This window comes from Pelodiscus sinensis, chromosome 2 (assembly GCF_052426305.1).
Source record: "Pelodiscus sinensis isolate ZL-2025 chromosome 2, ASM5242630v1, whole genome shotgun sequence".
NCBI classification, from domain to species: domain Eukaryota; kingdom Metazoa; phylum Chordata; order Testudines; family Trionychidae; genus Pelodiscus; species Pelodiscus sinensis.
This window is the reverse complement of record NC_143053.1, coordinates 223,353,028-223,367,674: the sequence shown is the minus strand read 5'-3', so window position 1 is coordinate 223,367,674 and position 14,647 is coordinate 223,353,028. Positions and strand designations below refer to the sequence as shown.

At 41.6% G+C, this 14,647-nt stretch overlaps 1 protein-coding gene across 1 annotated transcript in view; it reads right to left on the bottom strand.

Moving 5' to 3' along the window:
- The window catches only part of MALRD1 (MAM and LDL receptor class A domain containing 1), a 438,222-nt gene that overhangs the window by 88,512 nt on the left and 335,063 nt on the right, over window positions 1–14,647 (bottom strand). Inside the window, exon 34 of the mRNA XM_089776725.1 lies at window positions 6,520–6,721. Coding sequence (XP_089632851.1) covers window positions 6,520–6,721 — 202 coding nt within the window. The remainder of the gene's footprint in view (window positions 1–6,519; window positions 6,722–14,647) is intronic.

The following is a 14,647-nucleotide window of genomic DNA, read 5'->3' as shown; positions in this document are numbered from 1 at the left end:
TATCGTGTTGTCTGCTATTATATGGATGCCTGCAATGTGTCCAAATATTTCATTATTCCTTTGTTGAAACAGTCCAATAGCTGACTTTATTCTAAAAGGTAGATGGAGAAAATTGTATTTGCCCTAGGCTGTACTCAAAGTGCACAGTTCAGAAGACTCCTTATCTAATGTGACATGTTGCATTAATTTAGATAGGATATATGGGTTAAATGTGTTAACATAACTTAGTTACTGTTTAACATTAAACAGTGTCCAGAATGTGGTACACAGAGACTTCAGCCTGCTTAGCACCTTGACAAAAATTCCAGTAAAATAATTTTCAACTTCTCTTAAAAATACAGAAAAGAAGGAAAAACAGTTAAAGTATTTGACATGTAAACTATCAAGCAAGGTGTCCATTTTAATAACATTCCTTGTTCTCTTTCTTTTTAGCTAAAGAAACTCTAGAGAGTTGTTGGAACGAAGCACCTCCCCCCCCCCCATTTTTGACTGTCTCCCAGGTTATGTCTACACTAGCTTGTTAATTCGAGCTAGGTAGGCAAATCAGGCAACCGGAGTTGCAAATGAAGCCTGGGATTTAAATATCCCGAGCTTTATTTGCATGTTCCCATCCGGCTGTCATTTTTAAATCCCCCTTAGTCCGAACTAACTGCCCGTGGCTACACGCGGCAGTTTAAAGTTAATCAGAACTAAGTACTTAGTTCAGATTAATTGTTATTCCTCATTCCACGAGGCGTAACAGTTAATCCGAACTAAGGACTTAGTTCAGATCAACTTTAAACTGCAGCGTGTAGCCACGGGCAGTTAGTTCAGACTAAAGGGGATTTAAAAATGGCGGCCAGATGGGAACATGCAAATAAAGCCCGGGATATTTAAATCCCGGGCTTCATTTGCAACTCCGGTTGTCTGATTTGCCTACCTAGCTCGAATTAACGAGCTAGTATAGACATACCCCTAAATTGTATCAAAGATGGCAAGAACTGTCCTTTGTGGGAAAAGGGAAGCAGTTAGTTGAGATGGGTTGGAGCTGTTGTTGTTGCTCTTGTGATTAAAGTCCAATCCTATTTGTCTTAGATTCAGCTGGAGCCAGTAGAGATGGACATGTTATCTGGGTCCCTCTCTCTGGCTTGACCTGATCAGAACATCTCTAAGTGCATGCTTCAACTACATTCCTCTTTTGAAAGAGGAATGTAAATGAGGCAAATCGAAAGTGCAAATGAAGTGTGAATTTAAATATCCCTTGCTTCATTTGCATATTCACGTTCAAGCACTTTTTTGAAAACGGGTATTTTGAAAGTGAAAGCGCAATCTAGACTGGGTTCTTTCGAAAAAACCCACCTTTTTCTAAACAACCTGTACTCCTGAAAAAAATGAGAAGTATGGGTTCTTTTGAAAGAGGAATATAGTCATAGACATAGCCTAAGGGTCAAGATGATAGTGGCCTGAGGGTGCAGCTATGATGGTGAAACTTGTTCCAGTAGATAATTTTTCTTGTCAAAGCCTCTTTCATTAAGGATCGAGAAGAGGAGTGGTGGCAGGAACAACGCACCCCCTCATTATTTTATCCAGCAATTAAGCCTAGTTTCTGACACACCAGTTTTGATTCACTGATTTCTGATTTCACCACCTTCTTGTTCACCAAGCTTGATTTTAACACAATCCTTGAGTTATATCATTTGACCTTTTTGTTCAGACTAATTCAGTTTCTCTCTCTACCTTTCCCACCAGCATTTGTTGTAATAGGCTATTGTGACATCTTATGAATTTACCAAACCTGTGAGTTCAACTCTGCAAAATGAGTGTAAATTTCTAGGCCCAATTATCACAACACTTGCCAATATCCATCTTTCTCACCTGAAATAGTGGATATGTTTTTACCAGCTTCAGGGGGTAGCCGAGTTAGTCTGTACAGGATAAACTTTAAAAAGAACAAATGGTCTGGTAGAACTTTATAAACTAACAAAACATGTAGATGGTATCATGAGCTTTCGTGGGCACAGTCCACTTCTTCAGATGACCGAAGTTTTAAAACTCCTAGCATCTTATTTAAGAGGCAAACATTAACCTCATCCCCAGTATCATTCAGGTCCATTCCTTACATTCAGTGTATGCATACACTACTGCAGGGTTGCCGATGTTAGGGAGGGAGGAAGGGGGCCGCAAACCTGGGGCCCCATGATTTGAAAGGGCCCAGGGCTCTCAGCCGCCACCATTGAAACCTTGGAGCCCTCAACAAGACTTGCTCTGCAGTTCTGGTGGCATTGAAGGAACGGCTGTAGGAAGCTAACTGTCGCTTCTGCCTGAGGCCATGCCCCTTCCAGGAGACCCAAGGCTGGACCATCTTTTCCCCAGGCCTGGTAAGACTCTCATCAGCCTTGAAGTGCTGAGTGTGTTATATGACTTCTATTACCCCATACTGATATTGTGTTGACAAGGGACTTCTGATGTTCTAGTTCAGCCAGAGATATGTGGCTTTGTCTTTTGAGTATGTTGTATCTCTGCACCTAGTGATTTAATTGTCTATAGTTGTGATGTTACTGGTAAATCTGGGCAGACTTTGAGTGGGTATCTTACCGCTCAGCATGTGCATAATTTCTTTGTATGAGCTGTTGGTGAGTCTGCTTTGTTCTGATTCTCATGTGATTGGGTTGTGGCCTGTACTTTTGTGTAAAAGCCTGTATAGACCTGTCAGAATGTGGCTTGAGAGTGTCTCCAAATGCCTATTGCTTTTTACAAGCCAAAAATCAGTCTCTTTCAACAACCTTTCCTTTAGTTCTTTATCAATGACACTGAACACAGCATTGCCTCGGAGAATGTCATTTTTAATATTTCCAAACTCACAATGACTTATTTTTTGTCTCAGCTCTGTGACCAATTCATCTAACATCTCTCCCCCTAAGTGTAGGTGAGAGAAGAACAGGTATTGTTTGAGTATCACATTAATCTTAGGGTTACCAATAGTTCCTAAGCATTCTTAAGACCTCTCCCCAAATGGGAACATTTTCAGTTGGCAGCTGAAGAATGTGTTATACACTTCCTGAGCCACCTCTCCCACTATGTGCAATAAAATGACTGCTTTTTATGCCCTCTTCTTTTTTATATGCTCCTGAGGCTGTCGCACAGATGTAGAGGAGTTGTTCCCCTCTTCTCCGATTTTCAGCAAGATCATCAAGGATAGAGGAAGGGGAGGGGAACTTGCAACACTCTGGGTTTTTTTTTTAATTATTCTTTTCTCTTTTACTGGTTTATTGTTGGTGTTGTTTCATATGTGTGTGTACTGACAATGTTCTGGGTCTTTTTGTTTGATTCCCTGTGGTATCCAGCTTGCAGCATCTTCCTCTATGTAGCAATTTGCACACAAATCCATTGCATTCCTGACAAAAGCAGCCATTTCTTGTTTCATGAGCAATGCAGTCACTTTTGACATCATGTCATGTTTTTTAGCACAGTCAGGCAGCCATGAGTATATGGTAGCTTCTTTAGTTCAAGAGACAGAGTGAGACCAGGAGTATAAAGTTTAGATCACAACTCTATTTGTTACATGACAAGATGGCTAATACGGATTCGCTGAGCATAGACTCTGTGTGTTTGCCTTGTGACTATGACCTACCTCAGTGGGAGGTCTATGGTGATTGCCTGTGATTAACTGTTTTTGTTCAGCCATACTTATTGCTTGTTTTGAGGGTTTTTTTAATCAGCAAACGTCTGTGCAATCATTTTTCTGGTATGCATGTTTGGTGACAGCCAAAACCAAAACTTCATAAATATTTGTGGAAACCATTTTTAAAATGTGCAAGTAAAAGCATCTGTGTAGACAGAGAGATGCTCATCCAAAATTAGATGACAGATAGAAAGCCTTCTGACTTACCTGACCAATCAGAACTAACCAACCTAACTCAATAGCTATGAAGATTGGCTATTCTCAGACATCTATTCATGATCAAGTTATACTTCTACTAAAGAATGAACCAGAAATTGATTGCTATCTGCCTAAGAATATTTTGCAACTGGAAAACCCTTTGTAAAAATCAGGTAGCAGTCAAAAAATGGTACTCTACCTCAAGAGTTATCTTGTTTGTTAAATGATCATAATTAAAATAAACAATTATGCCTGTTTAACCAGCTGGTTTTTTTCCTTAACACATTTGACTCCCTGTGAAGTCAATAGAATTACGGAAATGAACTAAGAGAGAGAAGACAATTTACAGATTTCAGAGGGCATTTAAACAGGGATTGTAGGGCATTCCAATTAGTCATGGATACTAAATACTCATCAATTTAAAAACCCACTGGTGTGACCCTCCTCACAATACCATGGAAAGTCAACTTTGAGTGAGTTTTAAACAGATTTTTGGGAGAGAATGAGTTTGTTGATATACAAAATCTGGGACAATCACTTGACCAAGCGTGTGTATGTCAGCTCATTGGAAGTCATTCCAATATTAGCCTCTGCTTGAACTGCACCTTTCAGGAAAAAAAAGCTGCACTTTATATTTCTAGATTTAGCAAATCTCACACAAGTAAGAACATATTGCACCATCAAAACGTCAAGTACAAACCAGCATGTGCTTTGTTCTCTCTAGAGACCGGCTTTATAATCACTAACAATAGAGACAGTGTTTAATCACTGTGTGATACAACCAATTCTCACATGGGCTGTGTTTCCTAGATGCTGTCTGAACAATTCTGAATCATGATTAGAGATGTTTGAATAGTGGAAAAAATATTCCAGAACATTTTTCAGACAAATCTGTATCTTTTTTTTTATTTGGCCATATGCAATCCCTATTGTTTCCTTATCTGCAAACACTCATGACAAATTGTTTTTCATTCAAATAAATGTTTCAGGAATGACTGAACTTCATGTAAATACCATTATTTGAATGCAAACTATGGTGTTCACATGTGAATAAAGGTACTTGCTATTTGTACTGAAAAATCTCCATAAAACTTAGTGGCTGAAAAAGAGTCAGTACAGTATACATATACTTTTTCTTTTGATATTCTTCTGTATGCTACATTCCACTCACATAGTAAATACTCTTACAGGGCATTACGATATAAGCCATTTTTGCACAGTTCAAGTCACAAAGCTTTTGTAGTAGAAGTTCACGATCATAAATTCTCAAAAAGGATGGCAGCATGGTAAATTTGTTATGCTGCTAAGATAGTTTATGAAGAGAGTAAAGATAAAAGAACAAGCCATTTACTTTTAAAAATAATTTTGAGTGACTTCTGCACTCATAAAACTATTCCATTCCAAGCTAAAACCCTGTCTGATTGTTTTCATCCCAGAAAGAGTTGTTACAGTTCAGCATTGATAAATCCCTCTCAAATAGGGTTCATAATAAAACACTAATAGGCCTTCAATTATGTCGATACTGTCAGGGACTTCTATAATTACAGATTAAATTCTAGGTTTGTGTATATATGAATAAAATATGGGCAGAACTCTTTGATGGCAATGGGAAATCCATATACATAGGGAAGGACTAAATCAAAACCTACCATATGGATTAGAAAGGATACATTTCCCATTTTACCTCATACCCATACCACACAGTTTTCTTCTCCAGTGCAGAGAGACACTGTCCGATATAGTGGCCAGTATTTGTTTTGCATTCTACATTCTGTTGGGTGTTGTAAAAGAGGAATAATTGGAATTGGAAAAGGTCCGGAAAAGGGCAACAAAAATGATTAAGGGTTTGGAATGGGCCCCATATGAAGAGCGATTAAGATGACTTGGACTTTTCAGCTTAGAAAAGAGACGACTAAGGGGGGATATGACAGAGCTCTATAAAATCATGGCTGGTATGGAAAAAGCGAATAAGGAAAAGTTATTTACTTATTCCCACAGTATAAGAACCAGAGGTCACCAAATGAAATTAATAGGCAGCAGGTTAAAAACAAACAAAAAGGAAGTTTTTCTTCACAGAGCGCACAGTCAACCTGTGGAACTCCTTGCCAGAGGAGGCTGTGCAGGCTAGAACTATAACAGAGTTTAAAAAAGAGCTAGCGAGATTCATGGAGGTTAGGTCCATCAATGGCTATTAGCCAGGATGCATAGGAATGGTGTCCCTAGCTTCTGTTTCTCTGGAGGTGGAAGACAGGGGAGGGATCACGTGAGGATTACCTGTTGTGATCCCTCCCTCTGGGGCATCTGGTATTGGCCACTGTTGGCAGACAGGGTACTGGGCTAGATGGACCTTTGGTCTGACCCAGCATGGCTGTTCTTATGTTCTTAATAGCACTGTGCTTTTCTTAATATTATTTCCATGAAGTATGTGAGATCTCAGAATTTTCCTCTATATTCTTCACAGGAGATAACTATAGGTTCTCAGATACCAAGGTCAAATAACTGGTAACTGCTGACTTTTTAAATGGTGTTCTCTTTAAATTAAATACTTTTTCTGGTCACTATTATGAATCACATTAGTATAGCACCACAAATTCACCAGTGTAAAATGAGAAACCCCTTCATTTCAGATTGTGTTTTACTGCATTTGTTTAATCACATACCTGCATCCATGCATTCCAGGGTGAAAGAAATGTCATCAAGAGCAATTTCTGTGAGCTCAATTCCTCCCACTTCAGCTTCAAATGCGATTCTGAAAGGACTGTTGCTGGAGAGAACCACATTTGCATATGTCCACCTACTTCCCTTATTTCCACTTGAAGACCACATCAGAATATCCATTCCATGTTCTTCAACAGTGTAAACCTATTGACAGTGAAACCCAGGCAATATGATTTAATCAGCATGAAACAGCAGGGGAGTACAGCTAGTTAGGTCAACTCAAGAAAGTCTGAGGACTCAGCAGACAGCCTATATAATACGAGAGCCCCTCTGCTGTGGTCCGTTACCTAGTTGGTAATGAATAAATGTTGTGAAGTGGTCATAGTGGTCTCAGTCTGGTTTCTAGGAGACAAGAGTTCATATAAAAAAATGCTGCTGGAAGTTACTAATTGGGAAACAGCATAGAAGCTGATCCCAAATCCATTTATGTCAAAGGAAATACACAGCACAGAGATTGAACTGACCTCTCTTGCCTCAGGCTGGTTCCTCTCTGTCTGAACTGAGGTATGACAGCATGTGAAGCTTTTAGCTATATAAACAGAGGACTTCAGCACCCAATGGTTTCAATCTGGCATCAGTTAAGAACACTTTAAAAGAATGTGCACTCACTGATGGAACGGCAAATTGGCTCAGATAAATTTAGTGATAAAATGTCAGTGTAAAATAAAACTAAATATGAAAATAAACTACATAGAATTAATTTGCAGCAAAAGAGAACTATTGAACCAACGCAACGCAAATACAACAGAAGGCCCTGTAAATCTTCATATACTGTGATTTTTTAAAAAGTAATTTTACTCCATAAGGTGACCAGCAGGAGACACTAAAGCGTTATACTTTTGGCATCACAGATTGCCAGAAATCATATGGGTACCCTTGGACATGGTATTCCACCACTCTGGAGCTATTTTCCCAGCCTAGGAGCCATCTCTGATATGGCAATGGATTATAAAGAACAGCAAAAGAATGAGAGTCAAGAAAATTCCAGGCTTAAATCCAGGTTGATTAATTACATAACCTTCAATAAGTCTCTTGATCTTCATTGTCCCCCAACCAATTCAGCTGGATAATTGATTTAAAAAACAACCAGGACCTTAAGCTAGATGCGTTATTTGAGCTTTACAGCATAAGAATATTGAGACAAAATGTTATCAAGTGAAACAGAGTCAGTTTCTGCTACCAGCAGCTCACTGCAGATGTCTACCTTTCAGCAGCTTTAGACCAGTGAAAGACTGGGGAATGGAAGTAAAAATTCCATGTCAGTGTCAGAACCAGTGGTAAATTCCATCTGCTTGGAGCCCTACTTATGGGGGGGGGGGGGGAATGACACCTTATGCAGCTGTTCTTCTGAAGCATCACCTGAAAGTAAGATACTGTCTGTCCTCTGAAAAAGTGCATTGTGGAAGATCTTAGAGCTTTCCTCTGAAGATAAGTTAAGGAAACAAATAATAACCAATAGGTAAAAAATGATGTGGTGGCATTCCCTGAGGAACAGACTTCATATTCATAGATTCAGCAATTGTTTCAGTAGATGGGATTGCCATTTTCACATGCCATGTCAATACTACCTTTCATTTCTAGCAATGAACTGATTTGACTGGAACAAAAGAGACACCAAACATTTTAACCTGAAGTTCAGGTGTGTATTATGTATTATATAATGCAGTGGTCCGCAACGCAGTGCCCACGGGCACCATGGTGCCCGCCGGGCAACTTCTGTGTGCCTGCCGAGTGATCGGGGCCAGCCCCGCCCCTGGGCACGTGATGCACGGGTGGTGCCAGCCCCTGGGTGCGCAGCGAATGGGTGGCCCCGTCCCCGGGTGCATGACACAAGGGCTGTGCCGGCCCCGGGCGCGTGGCGTATGGGCGGTGCCGGCCCCTAGGCGCACGGCACAGGTGTGGCGCTGGCCCTGGATATGCGGCACAGGGGTGGCGCCAGCTCCGAGCGCGCAGCACATGAGTGACCCCACCCCCGAGCGCGCAGTGCATGGGCTGTGCCGGCCCCAGGCGTGTGGCGTATGGACATCCCCGCCCCTGGGCACGCAGCACAGGAGAGGCGCTGGCCCCAGGCGCGCAGCTTGTGGGTGATGCCAGCTCCTGGGCATGAGGTACAGAAGCGGCGCCGGCCCTGGGAGTGTAGCGCATGGGTGGCACCGGCACTGGGCACGGAGTGTATGGGTATCCCTGCCACCGGGCACGTGCGTGACCCTGCTCCCAGTTGCGTGTGCGGCCCCGCCCCCGGGTACCCAGTGCATGAGTGGCCCCGCCCACAGGCGCCCGGCAGCCCCAAAAGGTTGGGGACCACTGATATAATGTATATGTAAGCAGGGGCTGAACTACTGCTTGCAATCAACCAGCAGCCCTCAGGGTGGGTATGCTAACTCAAAGGCTGCGTCTAGATTGGCATGATTTTCCGGAAATGCTTTTAATGGAAAAGTTTTCTGTTAAAAGCATTTTTGGAACAGAGTGTCTAGAGTGGCACGGACGCTTTTCTGCAAACACACTTTTTGCGGAAAAGCGTCCGTGCCAATCTAGACGCGCTTTTCCACAAAAAAGCCCTGATCGCCATTTTCGCTTTTTTGCAGAAAACAAATCTGAGCTGTCACCAGTGGCCCTTTTGCACTAAAGCTTTGTGCAAAAGGGACTTTTGCCCGAACGGGAGCAGCATAGTATTTCCGCAAGAAGCACTGATTTCTTACAGTAGGAAGTCAGTGCTTTTGCGGAAATTCAACTGGCCAGTGTAGACAGCTGGCAAGTTTTTCCAGAAAAGCGGCTGATTTTCCGGAAAAACTGGCCAGTCTAGACACAGCCAAATTGTTTAGCCTTGCAAGATAAGTAACTGTTGATATGTAAATACAGCTCATGCTGGCATGGGGAAGGTATCCAGGGTGTGATTATGTAAATCCAATTCAGCCATAGCTGATGGAGAATCGGTTATTAGAATGGAATGTGCTGTATTGTAACTAATTTGGGCTGTTGTGTGGTCACAAATCATGCTACCCCTAAATGTGGGAACTGTAAAATATGACACCAGTGCTTGAAGGAGAGACACCATCATTGTAAGAGGTTTCAGATGAACAAGCCGCCCCCTTCCAGAGTTGAGTGAACTGAGTTGGGAGGGAAGAGGTTTGAGCCAGCCTTCTTCATGCCTGCCAGGTGTGAGCTGTAAGACTGGTTTAACCTGCCTCTTTCACCCATCAGGAGTCTTTTTGCTAGTCCAATGGAAGCTGGAATCTTTTGTCAATCTAGGTGGGGGCTAAAGCGTTGAAATCACTAAGAGCTGGAGTCACTGGTTTGGCCTGGAGCCAGACCCATTGCAGCCAGCTAGATTGCTGGTGGGAGTGGCGGCAGGCAGGAACAACCGGTGGGCAGCCAGTGAAGTGGCTGGCAGGAATAACCAGCAGGAGGCTGGTAGGAGGGGCACTAGGTGGCCAGCAAAGCGGCTGGTGGGAACGACCGGCGAGCAGCTGGTAGGAGCAGAGTCAGGCGGCCAGGGAAGCTGCTGGTGGGAACGACCGGCAGGCTACCAGTAGGAGCAGCGGCAGGTGGCGCAAGCAGACCACAGGAGCAGCACAAAGGTGGCATGACTAAATCCATTTGACCTGGGACCGTTACTTGTGGGGGGGTTAGGAACTATGTTTGTGGTATTTTTCTGAGTTAATGCCATGAAACTTCTCTTCATCTTTCATTAAAAGTTTCTTTTCTACACTCAGAATCTGTGCTTGCGAGTGGTGAAGCATTGCCCCTCAGAGGCGCCCAGGGGTGTATGAATTTCCCAGGCTACTGGGTGGGGGCTTGAGCCAGTTCTGTGTGAGATGGATAAAAATGGACCCCTAGATATTGAACCCAGCCCTGGCTGCTGCTGGCATGGCCTGACAGAAGGATTACATACATATACACACATACCCACAAGTTTTCATGAATATATGAGGGAAATTAAATATAAAAAGCTTCCAGTGGCCTCCAGTGACAAGGAATTCTTCTGAAGGAAAAAAAAAAGAGATTCATTTGGAGAAAGCAGATAGCGAGGATTGACAGGAAGGCAGAAAATGTATTGGTTGTTACCTATAGCATTTCTGGGGATTCAGTCATTTTTTCCCCCCCAGGACTATGTTGTCTAGTTGTCGGATTAAGTATATTTTTACACCTAGACTGAATTTTTTTTAATGGTTAGGCACTTTTTTACTTTCAGTTCCTTTAAGTTTTTAATTTGTAACCTCTTTCTTCTTCCAACTGCCTCTTCGTCAATTTCTAATGGCTGACAGGCAGTATAGATATGTATTAGATTTCAGAATGACAATGCAAATTCCATTCCTTCTGATATCAGCGTAGAAATATAGAGAGCTCTGAAAGAGCTCATCTAGTCCAGGGCCCTGGATGAGGCAGAAATAATAAGCCTATATCATAACTGACAGGTGAAAACCTCCAGTAATAGAGACTCCATAACACCCCTGGAAGCCTATTCTAGAGCTTAACTACCCTATAGTTCGAAAGTTTTTTCTTAATATCTAGCCTAAATCTCCCATGCTCCTTTCCTTAAGCCTGTTACTTCTTGTCCTACCTACAGCAGACATAGAGAACAATTTGATCATAGTCTTTATAGCAGCCCTTAATATATTTGAAGCTTTATCAGGTCTGTTATGTTATTGTGTATTAATGTGAGCAGGCAGACAATTGATGCCCCCACTTGTTCTGTGCCAAGTGGGCTATGTGAGGTTTCTAATCAAAGTGTATGCTGTGCTAGTTCTGTCTATGTTACTCACATACTTGTATGATTTCTATACATAAAGGTATGAATATGGCCTCTGTACTTACATTTTTAATGTTTTCTGTCTGGGAGACAATAGTGGGCATTGACCACTTATTGTGAAGGGTGGTGGCCCAGTGAATACTGCTTGGACAAAAGCTCTTAAGGGTTACCAATTGATACCTAAGGAGCACAATGGCCCCTTGCCTGAGAAGGACACACCTGGATACTCCAGGACTCCATGCCTAAAAAGGACATAAACTGGTTTGTTGATCCTGTGATCAGCTCCACTTTGGGAGGCACCATCACCCAGGAGAATAATGTATTTCCCTCCGCATGGGCAAGGTTATAAAATGATCCCGGGGAAGCCTTAATCTTTGTCTTCACTCTTCTTCTCTGCTCCAGAAGCACCTTTGCTAGGGAGAGAGAGCCAGGAAGGAGTATCAACCCATCCTAACACAGGATGTACCGCAGAGACTTGTAAGCTGGCAGTTTGTTACATCTCTGCTAAGAGCCTGCATCAAGAACTTGGTGATTGATGTATGTAATGTATTCTCTTCAACAATATTACTCTCAAACTTTTCTTTCTTTTATTAATATACCTTCAAATTTTAGATTCTAAAAGATTGGCACAATGTGCTCTTGTGGGTAAAATCTGAGGTATAAATTGACTTGGGACTATGGCTGGTCCTTTAGGACTGGGAGAACCTTTTTGGAATTGGTGAGATTGGTTTTATAACCTCTCACCTGTGTAAGGAGTGGTGCTGGTTGTGGCACAGGTAAAGGTGGAGTGTCTAAGGCGATTTGCTTGTGCAACTTCTTGCTGGCCAGATTGGCAGCTGGAGTGCTGTGTGCGACTGGTTTGGTGCCTTTTAGAGGAAGTCTCCAGTCTTGAGCTATAATGCTACGTCCACACTGCAGGCTTTTGCCAGCAGAGAGTATACTAATGAAGTGCTTATTAGCATTTGCTGTGCTGTCATTAGCATATCTCTGCCGATGCTTTTTGCGCAAGAGGTTTATGAATTTCCACAAGAACACAGAAAAAACCTTTGGTGCAAGATCCCTTATGCCTCAAAAAAAGGAGGTATACAGAATCTTGTGCAAAAGGGTTTTTTTGCGCAAAACAGACCCATCTGCACGGCTTGTTTTTGCGCAAAAACTTCTTGCTCACAAAACAATGGCAGAGATATGCAAATGACAGCATACTCTCTGCTGGCAAAAGCCTGCATTGTAGACATAGCCTAAGTAGCTCTGGTTATAAGCAGTTTGCCCTGATCTGACCCTCTCAGAGGTGCTCGGACAACCTGTTTTATTACAAAGTCCCCGTTCAGTCCTCTTTTCTCAAGATTAAACATGACTTTTTTTAAAACTTTTCTGTATAGGTCAGGTTTTCTAAAACCTTTATTTTTGTAGCTTTCTTCTAAACTTTCCCTTACTGGTCCACATAGCTTCTGAAATGTGGTGTCCAGAATTGGACACAGTACTCCAGCTGGGAACTCAAAAATGATATGCCACAAAATGAGTTTAGACTTTTTTGCAGTTGTATCATATTGTTGAAATATATTACATTTGTGATCCACTATAACCCCTGGAACCTTCTCAGTAGTACTACTACCGAGCTAGTTATTCCCAATTTTGTAGTTATGCTTTGATTTTTTCCTTTCTAAACAAAGTACTTTGCAGGTGAGTTATTGCATTTTATCTTGTTGAATTCACACCAGTTCTCCAACTTGTCAAGGTCATTTTGAATTGTATCTCTGTCCTCTGAAGTGCTTACAAGCCCTCCCTGTGTGGGTCATCTGCAAATTTTATAAGTGTACTCTCCATTCCATTATCAAAGCCACATCGAATAGTACCAGATCCAAGGATGATACTTGCAGAACCCTACTATGCCATCTCCATGTGTTAGCAAACCACTGAAAATTACTTTTTCCATCAGTCTTTCTAGTCTTTCAATCAGTTGTGCAGCCACCTTATAGTACTTTAATCTAGATCATATTTCCCACTTTCCATCTCCAATCTTCTGGGACTTCACATGTACTCCAAGAGTTCTCAAAGATCATTGCTAGTGGTTCTGAGATTGCTTCTGCTATTTTCTTTAGTATTCTATGATGAAATTCATTCTCTATTTTGGCTTTTGTTCCTTTTCCCTTCCTAATATTAATTATGTTGAGTATCTGGCCACCATTAAGCTTTTTAGTGAAGATAAGCAAAATGGCATTAAGCACCTAAATGTCATCAATTATTAGTGATCCTTCCTCACTAACTAAAGGATTTTCTTTCATCTTACTGTTGCTTTTAATGTATTTAAAGAATCTCTGTTTGCCTTTTCTTATTCTCATTGCCTTTTATATACTTTATTAGATGTAACTGCTTTTGAGAGTTAGCCTTTCTATTCTTTTGTACTCCTCCTTAGCAATCTGTCCATGATCCAATTTTTGTGGATTTCTTCAATGACCTGAAAATCAAAAAAATATTCTTGCTGAATTCATATTGACCTTTTACTATTCTTTACTTAAGTAGCCTCGCCAGCCACTACCAACCCAGGAATTTATTTGGGGAAGGGTAGTCTTTGGGAAAGACACTATGGCTACATCTAGACTGGCATGATAGTCTGCAAATGCTTTTAACGGTAAAGTTTTCCGTTAAAAGCATTTGAGGAAAAGAGCGTCTATATTGGCATGGACGTTTTTCCGCAAAAGCACTTTTTGCAGAAAAGCATCCGTGCCAATCTAGACGCGCTTTTGCACAAAACAATTCTGAGCTATCTACACTGGCCCTTTTGTGCAAAAGCTTTTGTGCAAAAGGACTTTTGCCCGAACGGAAGCAGCATAGTATTTCCGCAAGAAGCACTAATTTCTTACATGAGATCGTCTGTGTTCTTGTGGAAATTCAAGTGGCCAGTGTAGACAGCTGCCAGTCTAGACACATCCTATATATATATATATATATATATAGGATTGAATGATCACAGTTCAAGTCCCAGATTTTCCACAATTTTCCTGTATGATCATGGTCAAGTCACTTAATCTATCTGCTTCTGTTTATCATTGATCAAGTGGGAGTAACAATACTTCCTTTCTCCAACCCTTTGTTTGTGTGTGGACTGTAACCTCTTCAGTGTAGGAACTATCTCTTGTCATCCATTTGTATATTACCCAGCACAATGGGCCCCATTTTCACTTGAGCCCTCTACAAAATATCATCTTATATAAATAATAATATGGAAACATTTGTGATTCTGGTTTATTTCAGCAATTACCCAAGAGGTTCAGAAAGCTGTGAACCTCAGATAAGGTTCACATAATAAGGAACCTCTGTTT